The sequence below is a fragment of the Dreissena polymorpha genome, chromosome 9, assembly GCF_020536995.1.
Source record: "Dreissena polymorpha isolate Duluth1 chromosome 9, UMN_Dpol_1.0, whole genome shotgun sequence".
NCBI lineage: Eukaryota > Metazoa > Mollusca > Bivalvia > Myida > Dreissenidae > Dreissena > Dreissena polymorpha.
Genome location: NC_068363.1, coordinates 73,354,973 through 73,378,201, shown reverse-complemented (window position 1 = coordinate 73,378,201; position 23,229 = coordinate 73,354,973). Strand labels below are relative to the sequence as shown.

General features: G+C 38.9%; 1 protein-coding gene across 2 annotated transcripts in view; it reads left to right on the top strand.

Annotated features, from left to right (window-relative positions):
* Window positions 1-23,229, top strand: part of LOC127843817 (phosphatidylinositol-glycan-specific phospholipase D-like) — a 58,444-nt gene that overhangs the window by 19,994 nt on the left and 15,221 nt on the right. For both annotated transcript variants that reach the window (XM_052373650.1, XM_052373651.1), the window contains exons 11-15: window positions 5,112-5,275; window positions 6,785-6,897; window positions 7,868-7,959; window positions 9,218-9,337; window positions 10,317-10,400. In XM_052373650.1, coding sequence (XP_052229610.1) covers window positions 5,112-5,275; window positions 6,785-6,897; window positions 7,868-7,959; window positions 9,218-9,337; window positions 10,317-10,400 — 573 coding nt within the window. The remainder of the gene's footprint in view (window positions 1-5,111; window positions 5,276-6,784; window positions 6,898-7,867; window positions 7,960-9,217; window positions 9,338-10,316; window positions 10,401-23,229) is intronic.

Here is a 23,229-nt window from a genome sequence, read left to right as displayed (position 1 = left end):
TGGAGCTGCACATTTTGAGTGGTGAAAGGTTAAGGTCAACCTTCAAGGTCAAAAAATAAAAAAACATAAGTTTTGAAATAACTTTTGATATGTTGAACATAGCAACTTGATATTTGGCATGCATGTGTATCTCATGGAGCTGCACACTTTTAGTGGTGAAAGGTCAAGGTCATCCTTCAGGGTCAAAGGTAAAAAAGCGGCGCAGTAGGGGGCATTGTGTTTCTGACAAACACATATCTTGTTTTTTTAATTATAAATTCTTATAATTCTTTAGAATTGCCCCATTCCCTTTCAGGGTACACATTAGACTTAAGGAGTTTTATTTTAAATGATAGTTAAAGGTTGCATTAAAATTTATTCCTTTGGGAAGAAAATCCTTCTGTATTATTAGCTCCACTGGCCAAAGGCCAGCGGGGCTTATGTCATGGTCCTGTGTCCGTCGTGCGTGCGTGCGTTAACTTTTTCTTTAAACATCTTCTTCTCCTAAAGTACTGGTCCAATTCTGATGAAATTTCTCAGCAATGTTCCCTAGGTGAACCTCTTTCAAATTTGTTCAAATTATGCCCCTGGGTTCAAATTTGACCCCACCCCAGGGGTCACAAAATTGAAAATTTGCTTATATAAGGCTTATTTTGTGAAAACTTTCAAAATCTTTTTTTCCATAACCATTGGGCCTAGGGTAATCAAATTTGGTATGTAGAGACATCTAATAGTCCTCTATCAAATTTCTTCAAATTATGCCCCTGGGGTCAAATTTTACCCTGCCCCAGGGGTTACAAAATTGAACAAATGCTTATATAAAGCCTATTTTGTGCAAACTTTAAAAATCTTCTTGTCCATAACAGTAGGGCCTAGGGCTACCAAATTCGGTATGTAGTGACATCTAATAGTTCTCTACTTAGTTTGTTCAAATTATGCCCCTGGGGTCAAATTTGACCCTGCCCCGGGGGTCACAAAAATGAACATATGCTTAATATATCCGCGGCCCGCGAAATCTCTTCGCATTTTACACTGGTAGATTCTGCCTAAGCATTTTTAAAACAAGCGATATAATTGGCTGTCGTTTCCCAATCTTCCAATTAAAATTGGTTTCATAAAATGTGTTTGGTATTTCGTATGCAAATGGCGCCGCTGTGAAGCGAAAATTAAGATTATTGAAATGACAAATATCAATCGAATTAACGACTGACATCATATAGTTTGATAGGAATAATGAAATGTGTTTGTCAACGAAAAAGACTACGTTTTAGATACAAGAAACACATATTTTGTTTAGAAATGTGCACAGTGAATTTGTGTCACGGAAACCAGTGTTTCTAGCTGTTTGCAAATTGGGAGTTCAGTCTACTCGCCAAGTAAAACAATTTAGAAGAGGATCTTTCGAACATGGAAATAGACAAACATGATTTGATTTATATGATAGTGGATCTGTGTATAATCAGATTCATATGCATATTCTGCTTAATTATGTTAATTAATCAGTTAATTAAAATAGCATTGAACTAAAGATGTGAAATGCAAGATATTGAAAGGTAAACAAATTATATATATTAATTTAACTCAGTTTAATACATCATTAACACAAGAAGAACACTCAAGTGTGTTTGTTTATATTTAGTACATTAACCTTGTTTGTATATAACATTAAAAAAAATTGTATTGTTTTGTTTGTTTTCACCAAATGGTAAGTATTATTCTTTTATGTTAACATTCTCAAAATTCTTGTTTTATTACAGGCCCTATTTATAAAAAAAAAATTGTGAATGACATCATTTTATGATTTATAAACAGATTGCAAAAAATGTTTGTTCAAGATAAACTTAACAACAAATTGTTACATTGAAATTTAGTGATTTTAATATTCAGTTGCAAAAAAGTAAGGAGAATCCAACTTAAACAAGAGGGCTAAGATGGCCCTAGTTCGCTCACCTGAGAGGAGTCGGTTCATAAATCTTTACCTAATGTCAAACTTGACCTAGATATTGTCCAGACAAACATCCTGGTCAAGTTTCATCATTATTTCATCTGCGAGTCATGATCAATGTACATATGAAGTTTCATGATCCTAGGCGTTAGCATTCTTGCGTTATCATCCGGAAACCATTTTTCTAAGTTGAGTCACCGTGACCTTGACAGCCATTGTTTGAATACGTTTTTTGTCACTGTGACCTTGTCCTTTGACCTAGTGACCTGATAATCAATAGGGGTCATCTGCGAGTCATGATCAATATACCTATGAAGTTTCAAGAACCTAGGCATAAGCGTTCTTGAGTAGTCATCAAGAAACCATTTTACTATTTCAGGTCACCGTGACCTTGACCTTTGACCTAGTGACCTGAAAATCAATTGTGGTCATCTGCAAGTCATGATCATTGTACCTATGAAGTTTCATGATCCTAGGCATAAGCGTTCTTGAGTTATCATCCAGAAACCATTTTACTATTTCGGGTCACCGTTACCTTGACCTTTGACCTAGTGACCTGAAAATCAATAGGGGTCATCTGCGAGTCATGATCAATGTACCTATGAAGTTTCATGATCCTAGGCCTAAGCGTTCTTGAGTTATCATCTGGAAACCATTTTACTATTTCGGGTCATCGTGACCTTGACCTTTGACCTAGTGACCTGAAAATCAATAGGGGTTATCTGCGAGTCATGATCAATGTATCTATGATGTTTCATGATCCTAGGCATAAGCGTTCTTGAGTTATCATCTGGAAACCATTTTACTGCTTTGGGTCACTGTGACTTTGACCTAGTGACCTGAAAATCAATAGGGGTTATCTGCGAGTCATGATCAATGTATCTATGATGTTTCATGATCCTAGGCATAAGCGTTCTTGAGTTATCATCTGGAAACCATTTTACTGCTTTGGGTCACTGTGACTTTGACCTAGTGACCTGAAAATCAATAGGGGTCATCTGTGAGTCATGATCAATGTATCTATGAAGTTTCATGATCCTAGGCATAAGCGTTCTTGAGTTATCATCCAGACACCATTTTACTATTTTGGGTCATCGTGACCTTGACCTTTGACCAAGTGCCCTGAAAATCAATAGGGGTTATTTGCGAGTCATGATCAATGTACCTATGAAGTTTCATGATCCTTGGCATAAGCGCTCTTGAGTTATCATCCAGAAACCATCTGGTGGACGGACGGACTGACATGAGCAAAACAATATACCCCCTCTTCTTCGAAAGGGGGGGGGGGGATAATGAGAAAACTGCCCCCCTCCCAGCAGCCATGTTATTCAACTGACCGGAACCAATTTTGAACTCAACTCTTGTATCAAGGAAACAAATGTTCTGAGCACATTTCATGAAAATTGGGCCAAAATTGTGACTTCTACTGTTTTCACATGTTTTCACTATAAACATATAGAGAAAAATGCCCCGCCCACTGGCGGCCATGTTTTTTCACCAATCTGGACCATTTTCAAACTCGTCTGAGATATCAATAAAACCAATGTTTTGACCAACTTTCATGATGATTGGGCAAAAATTGTGACTTCTAGAGTGTTTGCAAGATTTCTCTATAGCCAAAAAAGGGAAAACTGCCACTATATACATATAGAGAAAAATGCCCCGCCCACTGGCGGCCATGTTTTTTCACCAATCTCGACCATTTTCGAACTCGTCTGAGACATCAATCGAACCAATGTTTTGCCCAACTTTCATGATGATTGGGCAAAAATTGTGACTTCTAGAGTGTTTACAAGGTTTCTCTATAGCCAAATACGGAAAACTGCCCCGCCCACTAGCGGCCATGTTTTTCAACGGATCAGAACCACTTTTGAAATCAACCAAGATATCATTAAGACAAACATTTTGACAAAGTTACATGAAGATTGGACATGATATGTGACTTCTACAGTGTTTACAAGGTTTTTCTTTTTTTTTGACCTAGTGACCTAGTTTTTGACACGGCACAACCCAGTTTCGAACTCGGCCAAGATTTCATTGGGACAAAGCTTCTGACCAAGTTTCATGAAGATGGGACAAGAAATGTGGCCTCTAGAGTGTTTACGAGCAAATGTTAACGGACGGACGGACATACGAAGGGCAAAGACTGGTCACAAAAGCTCACCTGAGCAATCAGGTGAGCTAAAAAGATGTATCTATTAAAAGTATTTTCTACCAATGCCGTGAACAATCCCCTTGTTTATAACATGACTGCCGCTAAGTCTATTTATACTAGCAACCTATCAGAGAATAGGTCAGATACCTTATTTCAATATATGGCAATCCTAGTATTTTTCAAAAACAAACATGACAGGTAACCAATGTCAGATGGAAAAAGTAAAGAAAAGTTAGGTCAAGCTAATTGTTTGTCATGATATCTCTTTAAACCTCACGCCATATGCAAGTAGTGTTGCCATGATCGCAACATCTTGATGAATTATAATTCAATTTTTTTCTCATAAACATTTACTTTGTTTAACAAACAACCTCTACAAAGTTATCATCCCTACTGCCTTTCAGCACCTCATGAACCTGAAAAACTTGTAACTTTATGTTTCCTCAGGCAACTATCTTCTTTGTACAATAAACAATTTCTTCACCACGTTAACAATCCTGCTACACTCACTAATGCCTCAAGAATGAAGTAAAGTTCAGGTGATCTACATCATTAGGTATTTTACATATGTCATGAACTATATAAGTAACAGAAACTTTGAAACCTACAAACACTTTTTGGAATTTTGGAAAAAGATTAATGATTGAATGAAGGAGTTTTCATTAATCTTGTAGAACATGCGTAGATTTGATCTTCAGCATCTAAAAATATGTGAAATAAAAAGAACGACAATATCTTTTGGAGAGATAAATGTACCTATGTTATAAGCAAAGGACCTGTGCGACAATTCCCGGACTTTTTAGTCTGTTTAGTTAACACTGTAGTAATGTTTTCCATATATAAAAAATGCTCACCCTTCCAACTTTAAGCGCCCAGTGGGACAAGGGATAGAAAGAGAAAGTCACATGCTTGAGTACATTTCAACCCATGCGCATTGCACGCTTTTTTCGCATAAAAAAACAGTGGAGCGATACAGGGCCACCATGGCCCTCTTGTGTTTTATCCGTTTTAAGAATGCATGATTTGTTGAAGGAAAAATTGAAGAAGCACAGAATGCAGAAGGCTGAAGCGGCTGAAAAGCGCCAGGCTGAGGTGAAGAAATTCAGGCAGAGCCAGACAAAATCATCCTTGGCTGCAGAACCGCGTTCGCCTGACAGAGTCTTCTATGTCAGCAATGACTACGCCCGACTTGGGGAGTAAGTGATCTTTTAAACCTTGCCAAATCTAAGATTTGTTGTTTAATTTTGAGTGAAAATGTGTAAGAGGTTTTAAAAGTTTCAATTTTTTCTTTTCGTTAAACTTATGAATGTTTCTAAGCACATATTTCCTATTGGTAACAAGAAACCTGAAACAAATACTATATATGTTAAACTTAGATTTTTATGCCCCCCTTCGAAGAAGAGGGGGTATATTGTTTTGCACATGTCGGTGGGTGGGCCCGTCCACCAGATGGTTTCTGGATGATAACTCAACAACGCTTAGGCCTAGGATCATGAAACTTCATGGGTACATTGATCATGACTAGCAGATGACCCCTATTGATTTTCAGGTCACTATGTCAAAGGTCAAGGTCACAGTGACTCAAAATAGTAAAATGGTTTCCAGATGATAGCTCAAGAATGCTTAGGCCTAGGATCATGAAACTTCATAGGTACATTGATCATGACTGGCAGATGACCCCTATTGATTTTCAGGTCGCTAGGTCAAAGGTCAAGGTCACAGTGACTCGAAATAGTAAAACAGTTTCCGGAAGATAACTCAAGAATGCATAGGCAAAGGATCATGAAACTTCATAGGTACATTGATCATGACTGGCAGATGACCCCTATTGATTTTCAGGTCACTAGGTCAAAGGTAAAGGTTACAGTTACTCGAAACAGTAAAATGGTTTGCGGATGATAACTCAAGAATGCTTACGCCTAGGATCATGAAACTTCATAGTTACATTGATCATGACTGGCAGATGACCCCTATTGATTTTCAGGTCACTAGGTCAAAGGTCAAGGTTACAGTTACTAGAAACAGTAAAATGGTTTGCAAATGATAACTCAAGAATGCTTACGCCTAGGATCATGAAACTTCATAGTTACATTGATCATGACTGGCAGATGACCCCTTTTGATTTTCAGGTCACTAGGTCAAAGGTCAAGGTCACAGTGACTCGAAATAGTGAAATGGTTTCCGGATGAAAACTCAAGAATGCTTACGCCTAGGATCATAAAACTTCATAGGTACATTGATCATAACTGGCAGATGACCCCTATTAATTTTCAGGTCACTAGGTCAAATGTCAAGGTCACAGTGACTTAAAACAGTAAAATGGTTTCCTGATGATAACTCAAGAATAATAAGGCCTAGGATCATGAAACTTCATAGGTACATTGATCATCACTGGCAGATGACCCCTATTGATTTTCAGGTCACTAGATCAAAAGCCAAGGTTACAGTAACAAAAACCGTATTCACAGTATGGCTGTCACTACAACTGACAGCCCATATGGGGGGCATGCATGTTTTACAAACAGCCCTTGTTTTATGTAATTTTAACACTTACTTTATCATTTTAAATTTACATACATTTATCAACTGCTAAACCAAGGCTTTTATCAGTATGTAACTGGATGAGGAGAAGGAAAATTTTGCCATTTTTTTAATACAACTTGAAAATTGTACATACATGTACTATCATACTTATGCTTTTACAGTGCATTTGCTGTTGGTGATTTAAACTCTGATGGCTTTGATGACTTGGTCATTGGCGCCCCTGGCTACAGCATGCCAGGAAGTCCGCAGGAGGGACGGGTCTACATTGTATATGGTAGGCATCTGCATGGATACATCTGTATTCTAGATTTAAGTGTTGCAAGACGTGAGTACAGTGTTTATATGCCTCATGGTCAGGCAGCCTATTATTTCTGTCATTTGTTGTCATAGCCTGACTGCACTTATTCTCTCATTCTGGTTTATTTCCATATATTTAAGAAGTATGCACATTACATTTTGAACATAATTAGTTTAAGAATTGTCAAACCCTCTCACATTAAGTTTCATAAGAGGGGGAAAAGAGTGAGTTTTTAGTTTGTCTGTCTTTTGGTAGTTATCATTGCAAATGTTTAAAGACACATTTAACATTTTTATTTATTTATGATGATTTTTTTTTAATTTTGTAAATGACAGGTAGAGTATAAAAATAAATTGCAAAAATAAGTGTTGAAAGTATTATGGCCCCTTTGCACCAAATTTTCCAGCAAAACATGGTTTCTGGATAGTAACTCAAGAAAGGCTTACATATTCAAATAGTTTCTGGTGCACATGTGTAATATCATCAAATACAGGTCAGGTTCAATTTTGGCTACACAACAAGTGTATTAAGGTTCTTGACGTTTTTAACATAAAAAGTATCCAAAACATAGTAGATTGATCTGCTTGAAAACTCAAGTGAAATTTGAAATATTCAAAGACCTTTTGATGCACATGTGAAATATGAAAATATTACACGATAGAGACTTGAGTGGTTGAAAACTGTGCACTCAATCCAGCTTATTGTTCCTTAAACTGTTCACATTACTCATGCCGCTATTTCTACAACCGTTTTTTCATCTAAAATATGAACAGTGTGTAATTAAAAAAAATAAAAAAATAAGTAGTTGCCCTGATGTGGTAGAATGCTAAATGTGGCTGAGTGTGACAAGGAATAGTTTTTATAGACTAATTGACCACACGTACATGGCTCAAATAAAGTGTAGATATATTGAAATTGAGAAATAAACATTAATTTATGTTCCTAGGTGATGCAAGTGGTATCCCGGAGACAGTGAACCCTGACCTTGACAACCTGGAGTCTTTTAAGCAGGGCCAGATCTTAAGAGGCTTTGGCATGGTAAGAGTGTTTGAGGGAAACATGCCATTTACATACAAGTAAACTATATGAAAGTGAATACTGCTATTTCCATCACTTGTAGCTTGACATATAATTTTTTCATACTTTGTGAAAGTCCAGATTTTTTCTTTTTGATTGAAGTTTAAAGTGATATTATGGGCATCTTAACAGTTTATAGGTGTCTATCGCAACCGTTGTTTATTTTTGGTGTTTTAACTTCATATACACTTATATTTGTTAATGCAGCATCAACATACTAAATTAATATCCTGGAAAGATAAAAAATAATGCATTTGAATATCAACCGTACTTTCGTTTGACAACTGATCATGCATGTACGATGTTAAACTAAAGTGCAGATAGGTTCATGCGACACAATGACACAATTTTGTTTTACGGATCATCTTGGCTTATAGAACTGGGTGAGTCACGTAAGAATATTGAATATAAAATATATTTTTATAAACAACTGGTAGCAAGATGAGTGAAGATAATTGGTCAGTAACCACATTTTAAATAACTCTTTTGACCTGTTAATTCTTTTCAGCTCAATTCAACAGTGAAAAATGCCCATAATATCACTTTAATAGATGTGTTTTAATTGCCTAATTGTATTCTATATTAAGCGTTTTTTTGTTGGTCAGAATGGCTTTGAAATGGGCTTTTATATATATCGTTGATCTCATATATAAGGGGAATATGGAAGAAATTATATAAAAACCAGTTTTCTCTGAAGAGCAATTTAATCAATATTTGTGTTTACTTGTAAATTGTCCCCTACCGGTGAAACCAAAGGGGACTTAATGGTTTGCGCTCTGTGTGTCCGTTAGTATGTCAGTCAGTCAGTTAGTTTGCCACACTTTTCTGGATCCTGCAATAACTTTAAAAGTTCTTAATATTTTTTCATGAAACTTGAAACATGGATAGATGGCAATATGGAGATTATGCATGTCATTTCATTTTGTTCCTAGGTCAACAATTCTGGTTGCTATGGCAACAAATATAAAAATAAAATATAAAATCTGATAATGGTGGAGTTTCACCGGTAGGGGACCATAATGCTTCACTTCTATATATTGACAATAGTCTTGTTTAAACAGGTCTTTATATCACAATCTTTTGATTCTTTATAAAAACTTTGATTTATATTATTCTTTGTTCTAATCTATAATGAATACATTCTGTTGGTCATGTTTTGTAGAAGTATGGCATCCTATATCCCTTAAATGTGTTAATGAACATTCCGGGCTTTTGTCAGGCTCAATCTAGGTATGGCACTTCTGTTGCCGTGGTAGATATCAACCTGGATGGTGTGGCTGACCTCGCTATCGGGGCTCCTGCCTTTGTGAATGCTGGTGACGATCCATTACAGTACCTTGTGAGTTGTGACCCATTGTCTGAGAATTGTCTGAGAATCGTTGCCTGAAGAATGTTTTTGAATCCATCCTCTTAAAAATTAGTTTTCTTTCGCATCAGTCTGTCTGTCAGCAAAACTGGACCCCAACATTTCTCACAAATTACTGAAGATACTTGTATGAAACTTGTTATGATTAGAAAGGGAAATGTTAGGAAACCCCCTTTCCACCAGAGGTAATAGGACAGGTCACTATTACTAAAAATAGAACAAAACTAAATACTAGAGTATATAAACATGAAGTTTCATATACACATGGACCTTTAGGTTTGCCTTATATCTGTCTGTCAATCCCTTCCTCATCATTCTTTCTGTCTATCCATCTGCAAAATCTTCAATGATTTGAAAAGTACATAAGGTTATTCTGGAACCAGCAATTTCTCAGAAAGTACTTAAAAAACTTGGATGAAACTTGGTTATACTTATAAAGGACAATATGGGGAGCATTCAAGGCCTATCATTTTTCACTAGAGGTCAAAGTTCAGGTCACTTTTGTTAACAACAGAACTTTGAATGCAACTTTGGTTTTATGTTTGCCATGTTCTGTCTGACAGTCTCCTCTATTCATCCATTCGTTTCGCTGTCAGTCTGTCCTCAGAAACTGAAACTAAATAATTGCATAAGATATGATCGAGAAATTTGATATGCATTTATGCATTGTAAAAGTGATGGCTGGATTATGCAGCATTCCCTTTAATTTGGTTATAATTAAATATAAAATATACATAGTATAATCTTTTTACGCATATTTACAAACATTTAAATGTTAAAAACCAACAAATCTTCATACTGCTGCAACAAATGGACAAATGCTTTTATTATGGAGAATTAAACAAGTACAGAAAGTGATTGATATTGGTTTTGACATGCAAGGGGCTCTTATATTTCCTGTGATACTTTCAAAGACCTGTTTTGCATATTTTTTCTCATGTTCTTTCCACAGGGTTCGGTGTTTGTTTATTTTGGAAATAAAGCCAAAATGAATGTGTACAATGGTGCTGCTAACATCACTATAGCCTGCTCCAAGGTAATGGGTTAACATGCAGTAGTCAGTGTGTAATAAGCGTAACATAAAAAACCAACATTTTATTATAATCCCCCGACGTCGGGGGAGGGATATTGTTTTGGCGTTGTCTGTCCGTCTGTCTTTCCGTCTGTCTTTCCGTTCGTCCGGAGCCATATCTTGAAAGTGCTTTCACGAATTTGATTGAAACTTGGTATGACTATATATATGGATACTAGGATGATGCAGGCCAAATGGCATTGTACACCATCTGTAAATAACGGAGTTATGGCCCTTTGTATCTTGAAAAAATGCTTTTTTGAGTGTCAAATATAACACTTTTGTGTCCAGAAGCATATTGGCGGGGGATATCAATTCAACGAATTTGTTTGTTTGAGTTGATTTCTGTATATTGAATCACAGGTGGTTAGCGTGTTGCTATGTTATTAATTAGTGAAAACATCATTTTGAATGATAAATAATCATATTATAACGAAAAATTATCTTTTCTGAAAAAAAAAATTCACTATCAAATATAAATATAACAAGGTATGCAACTCAAAATCACCCTAAAACGGGGTGCATCGCTTTGAACAGCCATAACTTCATCAATTGTGCAGCGATTTTCACGATCTTGGTTATATTCAACGCAGAAATGAATTTCCTTTCTGGAAATGTATATGTCTTGCAATATTTTTACAAATTATGTGTCAACTTTTAGGAAATAACACGATACACAACTCGCATGACCCAGTTGTCAATGATCATGCAGTCTTTATGAATGAAATCTCCAGTTGTAAAGACACACCTCCGCATTGGACCTATGAAATCACTCGTTTGTTTAAAATGTCAGTTAGTTAAAATGTATGTAAACAAAGGTTTCAAACGGCGCTGGACAGTTAGTCTTGATGCATAATGTAACGACAAGAACGGTAATAATTTTTTTTCATACGTTTTATTGAATTATGGTATCGCTGTACATGAACTTTGTAGGGAAGATGCCCTTTACTCCGTGAAGATTTCAGTCTTAAAGACTGCATGATCATTGTCAACTGGGTCATGCGAGTTGTGTTATTTCTTAAAAGTTGACCCAGCATTTGTAAAAATATTACAAGACATATACATTTCCAGAAAGGAAATTCATTTCGGCATTGAATAAGACCGAGATCGTGAAAATCGCTGCACAATTGATGAAGATATGGCTGTTTAAAGCGATGCATCCCGTTTTGGGGTGATTTTGAGTTGCAGGCCCGTACCCAGGCCATGGGCCCAGGGGCCCGGGCCCCCCCCCCCCCCAGCTGGCTGTCGAACTACGATTTTTTTTTAATTATCAGTCCACTGCAATTTTTTCTCTCGTGCAAGGGCCCACAGTATACTTTCTCTCAAAACAAAAGAGCAGCTATGTTTTATTGTCCCTGATGAACAAGGGGATTAACGCTCGCCAATCGAGATAAGCCTCTAGGCAATGTTTTCTTATCGCCTTGTACACACATCCCCGATCAGTCCCCCATTGTGATTATGAATGCTTCATCTATCGATGGTTGATGTAACATGTATTTTGATACGTGCAGCGAATGGAAGCAACTGCTACAGGAGTTCGTAGACTTTGGTCTGATAATTGCCGTCGCAAGTTTTTTCTTCTTTGAGAAGGCCCTAGACGTATTTTTCCCTTCTAAATTTAAAAAAAAAACACCTTTTATTGGGAATTATTAGGTCCCAATATATACTTTTTGCATTTAGAATAGGGCCCTGAATTTGAACTGGAACAAAAACACTGACAACGGATTAAAACTGAGTATTTATAATTTTTGAAAGGAAATCACTGAAAAAGACTACGATGAGATAGTTAACATGTTTGTTTAAAAGAAAAACAGATTCATAAATTTTCCGATTTAAAATAATTGAGTACCGAGAATTGAGTAATATCAACCTATTAATGGCTCATTGGTAAAAAAATGAAAATTGAAACAACAAATTGATCTCATTGTATAAGTTAACCTGATCCAGTGTAGAAAAATATTGTATAATTAAATCATCTCTTTCCTTGAATTTGTTTGAAAACAGTAAAATATGTTAAATTGATTATTTAAGACTTTCATTATTTCTCTCAAATATTAGGCGTTTCGCGGATTTTTTTCCCTCAAAAATGATCTTTCCCAAAAAATCAGATTTAAAAAAAACCTGTGACGTTTTTGATTTGTGAAAAAAATGGTGGAAGCAATACGAGAGTTGATTTGGATAATTGTTAGTTTAAACCTGTAAGTTTCGGAAATCTAAAGCTTTTAATATTGTTGGGAATTCACACCAATGTTTAAAGTTTAAGACTTCCGAAATGTGCTGATTTACTTGTTATATTCCATTAATTCATATCACAAAATACGTTTTTATAAGCATTTAAATTCACCTTGCAAAGTGCCAAATTAAAAAAAGTATATATATAGGGAGGGGAGACCCCTCCCAAACCCTCCCCGGTTGGGCCCCCCCAGTAAAAAAATCCTGGGTACGGCCCTGATTTGCATACCTTGTTATATATATTGTAAGCCGAGCGGTATCGATGATGTTGCATTTTATTTATTCAGAACTCAAACGCATTAAAAAGAAGTCAGGATGGTTTCTGTAACTATTTATTTATTAGGGCAGAAGCTTAACGTTTGCCATATAAACAGTACTATGAGTGGTTAATTAAACAACAAGTATGATATTAACTATTTGAACAGCAGTTCAGATTAAATAAAGCGATGAAATCAGTCGTCACTCTTTATAGTTATTCTAAATAGTATTTAATGCAGATGCAAAATGTCAGTTAGAACTAGTCAGAACTATGACGTACAGATGTAGATTAAACGTAGGTAAGTGAGTCGTATATGTTAGTTTTTACCTTTGTTGGCTTTTGACATCTTAAATGGGTTGTTAAGTAATGAGCGACTATTCTGGGTCAAGTCACTACTGACTAGTGAGTTACGACTGACTTCATCATCAACCACAGCTCTATTTATAAGCAGTTGCTGAGGCTGGGCGTTGCTGGCGACCAATCAGAGCCAGACTTTCATGAAAGTATTTAACTATGTAAAACGGTTTAAGCAACATTAACAACATTTGCATTAACAGCATTGCAAGTCTAACAAGAAAGCATTACATCAATAAAAAGCTCAGAAAATATTATGCATAACTATACAATGCTTTCATTACATTTCTCAATCATAATAATAATATTTCATCTAACACATAGTGAAAGCAATGCGAAAGCATTGCGCGAAAATACTTGAAATAGTTCCCCACCAGCATTAATATCTGACAGGACTACTAACTGTATAAGTAACATTGTAACAATAAAACAGTTAACAGGTCATAATACTACACATAAACATTGGGAAAACACATTTCTTCGATAAGATATAACTTATTCGCGTAGAATTAACTTGCTATGTCATAACCTTCGACATTGCAAATGGCGGACATTTTGGAACATTTAACCCGCGTTCGATTCAATGCTGGCGATTCAAATTACAAGTAATGGATATTCAATAATGGAGAAAGCATTAACTGGATTTAACAAACATTTGATAATGGTTGTTAAACCAGATAACAACAAGGAAAATTTGGATTATTAAAGTTAAACAGGTAAGGCATTCTTAAGTGTACATATTTCGGACGTGTATAGTATTCGGATACAGGGTATTACACTTCCCCCACCTTAAAGACATAAACTTCTCCTGAAGTTTGAAGTAAAAATTTAAACTTACAGATATATACAAATTTGAAATGAAAGAATAACAATTACTGAACAATTAACACATTAATAACAATGCATAAATAACACTACATTTCTGTTTCAGGTACAATCAAGTCTTCTCAGTGCTTTGATTTCAGACACAGTTTATGAAGCTCACCCTAGTTTGCAGACTCAAGAACAATTATGCAAGAACTAGTATCACGTAAATGTATTTGTTTTACCCAATTAAAGGTTACGTTCTTTAACAAAAAAAACAAAAAAAGTCAATAAAAGTTATTTATTGAAAACAGAATATCTCAAAATATTATTTTAAAACACTTTATTACACATAAACATTTAATCAATTACCATACTTACAATATAGTATGAGCTCATACTTTAAACTCACACACAATAATGTCTATGCAAATAATTAATCAATTTTGAAATGTCAGTTCGCGAGACATCAGCAAACTGGCACATGGCATCAGAGATCACAGGCAGGATTGGAACGAAACGTCAGAAGGCAGGAACAGAGCATCAGGACAGCAACAGGGCATCAGGGTCTTTGGCAGGGCGTCGGTTAACTGTCAGGGCAGCAAGGCAACAGGACATCGGAATCAGGGCAGCAAGGTAGCAGGACATCAAAATCAGGGCAGCAAGGTAACAGGACATCGGAATCAGGGCAGCAAGGTAACAGGACATCGGAATCAGGGCAGCAAGGCAACAGGACATCAAAATCAGGGCAGCAAGGTAACAGGACATCGGAATCAGGGCAGCAAGGTAGCAGGACATCGGAATCAGGGCAGCAAGGCAACAGGACATCAAAATCAGGGCAGCAAGGTAACAGGACATCGGAATCAGGGCAGCAAGGTAACATAATGGTTTTATTCAGACGTTAGCCTCAATGGGACGGCAGCAAACTTCACCATGTCCACAGGACTTAAAGATTGAAGACATTCAAGAAACTGCTTCTGGAATTCCTTTGGGAAGGTACTTATCCCAAGAGCAATGTCCCGAACTGTTTTGAAGTTGAAGAAAATCATTTGTGTGTCCTTGTTTGGAGGAATCATGGCTCCAGTCAGTGAAAGATAGCTGTATTTATACAAAAGGACTTGGCGCTGGATCGGGTGAATTCCGCTTGCCATTTCCAGCGCACCAGCAGCATACTCAGTGAGGACACCCTTTTCTTCTGGTGAAAATGATGTCCAATTCTTTGGTGGCCACGATAGACAGGGGGTCAGATGAGCGCTTTCATCAGGGACCAGACTCCATTCTCTGGGTGCTGGAGGGAGGACTGGCATATTTCCAGTAGACAAGAGGCTTCGAGCCATTAGTTGCAGGTCGTTATTTTTAGGAGTGGGGATGTAGATGGGGGCTGAAGGAGAGGAAGGAACAGTTGGTGGTGCGAAGCGGACTCTTGCTTGTACGGGCCTGAAGGATGTCATCGTTGTAGGATGATAACTTGGCGTTGCACATGATGATGGGACGTAGAGTAAGGGAGTACTGCAGTCTTGAGGTGGTCTGTAAAACAACGGAGATACTTGGGGAATGGTCGCAGCAGCAGTTGTACTGGAGTCTGTTGTAGTTGTGTGAGTGCTGGAGGCTGCATGGACATTTGTTGAAGGGGTAGTATTCTCAAGGTCGATTGGTGAAGGAGATCCTAGAGAACAAGGTGATGGTGTTTTCAGATCATGCAAGGATGATGTTGATGATTGACTACGATCTGAAACAGGTGAGACAGGTTGCGGAATAGGGGTGATGGATGGGGTCTTTGATGGATGTGTAGGTGGGTGAGAAGGCGGCAGTGGACTGGCACAAATCTTCTTGGCTATGTGGGTTGTATGGATTGGGAGGGACCTCTTCAATGTGTAGGGCATCTGACGGACTGTGGTTAGATCATTTGCGTCGATGGCAAGCAGTTTGGAGATGTGTTTCCGTGCTTCGTCATCAGGACACAATTCAAACTTTGCAGCAGGTGGGGCGATAAACATTTCTACGGTTGTAGCGGAGAGGGTCACAATTCTCCCTATCACCTCGGGTCTACTACGAGCCTGCTGAAGCAGCCTGACCTGATAGAGGTGGGTTTCCGATGAAACGAAAATCTTGACGGCCCCATTCGAAATGTCGATAGATTTCAAGATGAGGGGGAAGGACAGTGGTAAAGTGGTGGACGAAGGAGTCTTGGAGTGGTCAGTGGTTTTCTGAGATGAAGAGGCGATCACTGATGATGATGAAATCTGGGGATTGGTGGAGGTGGACTTGGCAAGCTGCCAACCTGTCATCCAATGTGAGGCCCCAGGGGTGCGACCAGTGCACCACTGGGCAACACTCTTCATGGCGAACTGGGCTTCTAGGGACGTGAATACAGACACAGCAACAAAAAGTTCCATGTACTGTGCTGGCACCTTGGAGAAGTAGAAACAGTTGGCTGCTGTCAGGGTTCGTGGGGGCAAGGAGTGGTAGACTTCAAGATGCTGATGTTGGGTATGCCTGCTGAGATCCGCGGGATAACGGAAGAGATGCTCAGCCTTAATGCACCATGGACACAGCAATTCGCAGGACTGGTGCGCTTTGATGGTGTGGTGCACCACATCCCGGTGACAAGTAAATATTTCGTAGCAGTAACTACATTTGTGGATGGTCTTGCCTGCAATATACAAAACATTCAAGGTTTCTAATATGGTGTTGCCTGTAGTGTGATATATGATACCAACATAACATTGTTATATATTTATATGTAAATAATAGACTACCAAATTTTAATCCTAAATTGTTTGTATTAAACAAAAACAACTGAATCCATCGCCATTAAATATGAATGCTGTTATGTACCACTATCCCTGTTTTAAAAGCTTTCCTAGCTTTATTGTATCCATCCAGAGGACTCTTTCCTTATAATAAAAAAAATCTGTTCTTAAACCCTAGATCTTGTATTAACATTGTTTTCTATCTATTGTTGATTCCAGGAAATAAAACGCATTGCGGAGATCACGTCTACGCAATCTCATTGCAAAAATGAAAAGCCTCGTACAAAACTTAAGACAAATCTCCTGTGGTTGATCAGGCCACTGAATTGTCGTCCGGACTATCAGGTAACTTTACACAAGCATAAAAAATTATTCTCCTACAGGAATCAACAACACACAATATTCAATGAAAATACATTAGAGTTTAGATCGACTCATCTCTAACAACTTTAAAGAGTTCCTGGATATAAGGATATGTTGTATGCATCTATGATGAACATCAGTCATTTGTAAACATGGATTATGGATTAAAAAAAAAATATTGTGGTTTAAAACTGTTAAAGAGGCCTGATTGTGCTAATAAATAATATTATAATAATTCTTGGTTGTCATGTGAACATCTATTGTGTTTTTCTTTGGTCAATTAACCAACTTGGTAGGTTTGTGCACTTGTATGCCGTTAGACGGTCAATGTGAATTGACTTAATTGGTCCGCTGGCAGAAGACTTGATTAGATAAACGAGGTCATCTATCCTTTTGACTATCATGTATGGGCCCTTCCAATTAGCTCCCAGTTTAGTACAGACTCCAGGTTTCCGAGAGGTGTCATGAACCCATACAGCATCACCTGTTTTGAAAGCTCTACTCTTGGCTGTAAGGTCATAATGGCGTTTCCGATACTCTTGTTTCTGTTTCAGGCTGACCCGAGCAAGCGAGTGGATTTCTTCAAGCTGCTCACGAAGCTCTTTCACGTAGTCATCTGTGGCCTCCAAGTCAGTGTTGCCCGAGTCTTGCGGTGGAAGACCGATGAATGCCTGAACAGGTAATACGACATCCCTTCCATAAACCATTTTGTTTGGGGTTTGACCAGTTGTTTTATGGGTACTTGATCTGTAAGCCATCATAACTTGAGGCAAATACTCATCCCATAGTTTTTGATTTGTTTGACAATACATGCTAAGCATGGTCCCTAGTGTGCGATTGAATCTTTCCACTGAAGCATTTGACTGTGGATGCATAGGAGTTGAAAAAGTGTGATGCATTTGAAGTAACTTGCACATTTCTGCAAATAATTTGGACACAAAGTTTGTGCCTCTGTCTGTGTGAATTTGTAATGGGACACCAAATCTGCTGACATAATTATTCACAAACGTTTTTGCTACTGTTTCAGCAAGCTGATCCGGGATGGCTATGGCCTCTGTCCAATGAGTGAACAAATCAGAGATCACTAGAACATACGTGTTGCCTTTTTCGCTGCGAGGCAGAGGACCTAGAATGTCAAGAGCGACTCTTTCTAGAGGGGCGAGGACAGGCTGAGAACCAAGTGGAGCCTTCTTTGGCTTAGGTGGTTTTCGGGCGCCACAGCTGTGACATTGACTGCAATATTTTTCCACATCGGTAGTCATACCAGGCCAATAAAAAGTCTGGCGGAGTTTATCAAGCATCTTGTCAGTACGCAAATGTGCTGAGGAAGGAATGTCGTGCATGTACCTCATCAACTCCTGGCGCCTTATTGCAGGTACAATGACCTGGCGTGAAGATTTGTTCTTCTCAAACCAAGAACGCATTAGACATCCATCAGTGATAGAAAGCCGGTCCCACATTCGCCAGAGACTTTTGACACACTCACTCTGAGTTGAGATTTGTTGCCAAGAAGGGCGGATAGATGACCTTTCTAGTGACTGTATTATGAAGAGCAGCGAAGGATCTAACTTTTGTTGTGAATTGATATCACCCAAGGACCACTGTTGAACTGGGTAGGATGTCTGTTTGAAGACAATCAATGGATAATTCTGACTTCTTGTGATCATTCGCACAGTGTCAGTGTTAACCACTGGAGATGTTTCTTCTCCACATGGAGTGTCGTCATTTATCAAGTTTTCATGTGTGAAAGTCTCCGTGATCCCTTGTTGTTTGGCACACCTACTGCATGGAGCTCGTGACAAGGCATCTGCATTCCTATGTTGTGTCCCGGGCCGATGTACAACAGTGAAATCGTATGTTCCCAAGATCTGTAACCATCTGGCGACCTGACCTGTTGGCTGTTTTAGGTTGCGCATCCAAGACACAGCTGCATTGTCAGTCCTTACAAGAACAGACTGCCCATAGAGAAAATGATGAAAGGCGTTGAAGGCGTTTAATACAGCGAGAAGTTCTTTTCGAGTCACACAGTACTGTTGCTCATGTATGTTGAGGCTTTTGCTGTGATAGGCAATCACAACCTCCTTGTCATTTTGCAGTTGTGACAAGACAGCACCCGTTGCAAAGTCGCTTGCGTCAGTGTCGAGGACAAACGGGGCGTCATGGACTGGATATCCGAGAATGGGTGATGTCGTCAGTGAGGTTTTGAGGTGCTGAAAAGCACGCTCGCATTCCTCAGTCCAATGAAAAGCAGTACCCTTGTCAGATATCTTATGCAGAGGCCTTGCAATTTGTGCAAAACCAGACACAAATCGACGGTAGTATGAGCATAGTCCAAGAAAAGATTTGACCTCCTTGACATTTCTTGGAGTTGACCAATCTCTCACAGCTGATATCTTTGCTGGATCGGTGGCAACACCTTCTTCCGAAACTAAGTGCCCAAGAAATTTAACTTGCTTCTGAAAAAAGATACATTTTGAGGGCTTACATTTCAAGCCTGCATTTTTGAGCCGTTGAAAGATTTTTTCCAGTCGCTCAAGGCCCTGATGGACTGACTTGGATGGGACAATGATATCGTCCATATACAATAAGCATTCAACCCATTGCAAACCCCTCAGAACATTTTCCATGAGGCGCTCAAAAGTAGCCGGGGCATTTACCAGACCAAACGACATTAATGTAAATTGATACAATCCCATTGTGGTTGTGAAAGCAGTTTTCTCTTTATCTTTCTCATCCATAGCCACCTGCCAATATCCTGAGTTAAGATCTAATGAGGAGAAGAAACGAGAACCAGAGAGGGCATCAATGCAGTCGTCAACACGAGGTAGAGGATAGGCATCCTTTATGGTGACTTCATTGAGTTTGCGATAGTCAACACAGAACCTACAACTGCCATCTTTCTTTGTGACCAATACGATAGGCGATGCCCATGGGCTAGAGGATTGTTCAATGACGCCTCTGTCAAGCATTGTCTCAATTTCTTGTTTTTCTATGGCCCTCTTGCCAAAAGGAAGACGCCTAGGTGGTTGTCTGATTGGGACGGCATCACCTGTGTTAATTCTATGCTTGACCAGATTAGTGAGGCCAATATCCTCTGATGACTGAGAAAATACGTTTTGATATTTACACAGAAGATCAACAAATTCGGATTTTTCCTGATCATTTAAGTGCTGAGAGCTCCTCTCATAGAGGTCAACAAGATGGTCTGGCAAAAATTCTTCATTATGTTGTTCTTGGACACAGGCAACCCTCTCAATAGGCTGCATAGGAGGTTCAAAATAAGACTCACATGTCCCCAGGTTTGTATTTTTATACAGTCTGACAGATGAATTGCCGTAGTTAAGTACAGTCATTACTGGATCAGAAGAGATGCTCACAACACCACCCATCAAGCTTATCTCTTTTGTAGCCATCAAATGAAAAGATGGTTCAACCAAACCAAGCTCGGATAAATGCTCTTTTTGTGGAATTTTAATAGGAACCATCATCGTGCTGTTCGCAGGAATCTCAACTGTTTGCTGTAATTCCACTCTACAGATATGCAAAGCCTGACCACCAGTCCACAATGGTACTACATCACCACCCATCATGAGACATGAACGTTTGTAGTTGATGCTATCAACATTAGCCCTCAGAAAATCTTGACCTAATATCCCATCAGCCTCTATGTCACAGACCACAAATGACACATCAAAACACTCGTTTCCTATAGGAACTAATAGATCAACATTTCCAACAACTCTCATGGCCTCACCGTTTACTGTCTTAAGCACGTTTAATTGGGGACGGACGTGAAAAATGTTCTTAGGATCAAATTTCTTTAAGCTTTTCTCAGACAAGAGAGAAGTTGTAGCACCACAATCTATTAAAAAGTTGATTTCCACCGACCCAACATGAGTCGTCAGGTAAAATCCGTTGTCAAGTTTGTTGAATTGAGATCCCGATCTTGCAGTGTGCACATTATCGGAAGGAATATTATCTTTAGGCCGTCGAAATGACTTCGTCGACTCCTGGCCCGTGGAGCCGACGGCAACTAGTTTTCCTGGTCGTTGGGAGTGGCATTCCTTGTGTAAGTGTGGGTATCAATGGTGTTGGTGCTCGGGACGTTGGAGTCTTGTCGGTCTTCATTGCGCGAACGATTTGCATGTAGCAGTCGCTCATTCACGTATTCTTGTGGCGGTTGGGCATTCTGTTGCCGTCCGTGTTGATGAACATGCGGATATGGACCCCCGTAGTGCGATCGGTTGGTGTTATATGACATGTTCATATGATTGTTCTGCGGTCTAGACTGCGGCTGTGGTCGACCAGATGGGTGTCTAAAATGTGGGCTTTGGCGTCTTGTGTGATTCATGTTTTGTGGGCACGATTTCCAGAAGTGTTCAGTAGAATTGCACCCATAACACTTCTTTGGTACTGATTGTGGAGAGTTGCGGGACTCGAGGTTGCTAAGTCTATCGGTTATTTGTTTTAACGCCGATTCGACACTAGTGTCAACATTGCATGCCCTAATATTAGTTGTTGACGTTCCGAGGATGGACTCGTAGCGCTCAATGACGGCTACGGCCTCAATTATGTTAGTGCAGTTACGGTCAATGCATCTGCATTTCATGTCATTGGGGATCAGCTTGTACAGTTGGTGTAACGCTAACTGCTCTTGTGAGCGGTGATCAAATTCACTGTATGCTTTTTGTGCGAGCTGACGTATATCATGTGCTAGCGACGAAATGCTCTCGTCCTTCACACGCCTGCGTTCCTCGAATTTTGTTAACCACATATATTGATGTTTTCCTGCGGTGCCAAATCTATTGTTAAGTCGTGAAGACAATATGCGGTAATCGCGGCGTTCCTGTTCTGGGAGAGACATGTAATACGTTCTGGCAGTGCCACGTAAACTGGAGGAAAGCATCAACACTTTAGTTCGCATGTCCCACCCACTCAATTCAGCGCAGTCCTCAAAGTGTGACACGTAAGACTCAAAGGGGCCAGAGCCTTCGTAAGTGTCTGGTTTAACGTGCATGTGGTGTGGTGATGACATGTAGGCGTGTGGAACATTGTCGCCGTGCCCAAATCGTCTATCATTTTGATATGTGACGGGAGTGTCTCTGGTATAGGGGGCGTTCTGTTGTGCTGCGTGCCTGTTGTTATTTGACGCGTCGCGGGTCTCTACACTTCCGGTATACGGAGTGCTTTCATGCACGATGCCCGTGATTATTGGTTGATCACCCTTGCATTCACGTCGAAATATCGGTCTACATTCATTAATATCATTTTCCCTTAGTAAAGACTCCTCGTGTGCGGACCCATGTGTGCGTTGAATATCAAAAGATATATCGGGATCTGGCGAAGAGGCCATGATAAAAAATTGTATTGTGTCTTGAGAGACCAGAAGGTTATTAATCTTATTGTCAATAAACTATTATTTAATTACTGTTGTTCACTTATTATATGACAGTAAAAAAATGCAAGGTGTGAGCCGTGGACAGATGCTAAAAATCTATCCGTATCCCACTTCTGACACCAAAATTGTAAGCCGAGCGGTATCGATGATGTTGCATTTTATTTATTCAGAACTCAAACGCATTAAAAAGAAGTCAGGATGGTTTCTGTAACTATTTATTTATTAGGGCAGAAGCTTAACGTTTGCCATATAAACAGTACTATGAGTGGTTAATTAAACAACAAGTATGATATTAACTATTTGAACAGCAGTTCAGATTAAATAAAGCGATGAAATCAGTCGTCACTCTTTATAGTTATTCTAAATAGTATTTAATGCAGATGCAAAATGTCAGTTAGAACTAGTCAGAACTATGACGTACAGATGTAGATTAAACGTAGGTAAGTGAGTCGTACATGTTAGTGTTTACCTTTGTTGGCTTTTGACATCTTAAATGGGTTGTTAAGTAATGAGCGACTATTCTGGGTCAAGTCACTACTGACTAGTGAGTTACGACTGACTTCATCATCAACCACAGCTCTATTTATAAGCAGTTGCTGAGGCTGGGCGTTGCTGGCGACCAATCAGAGC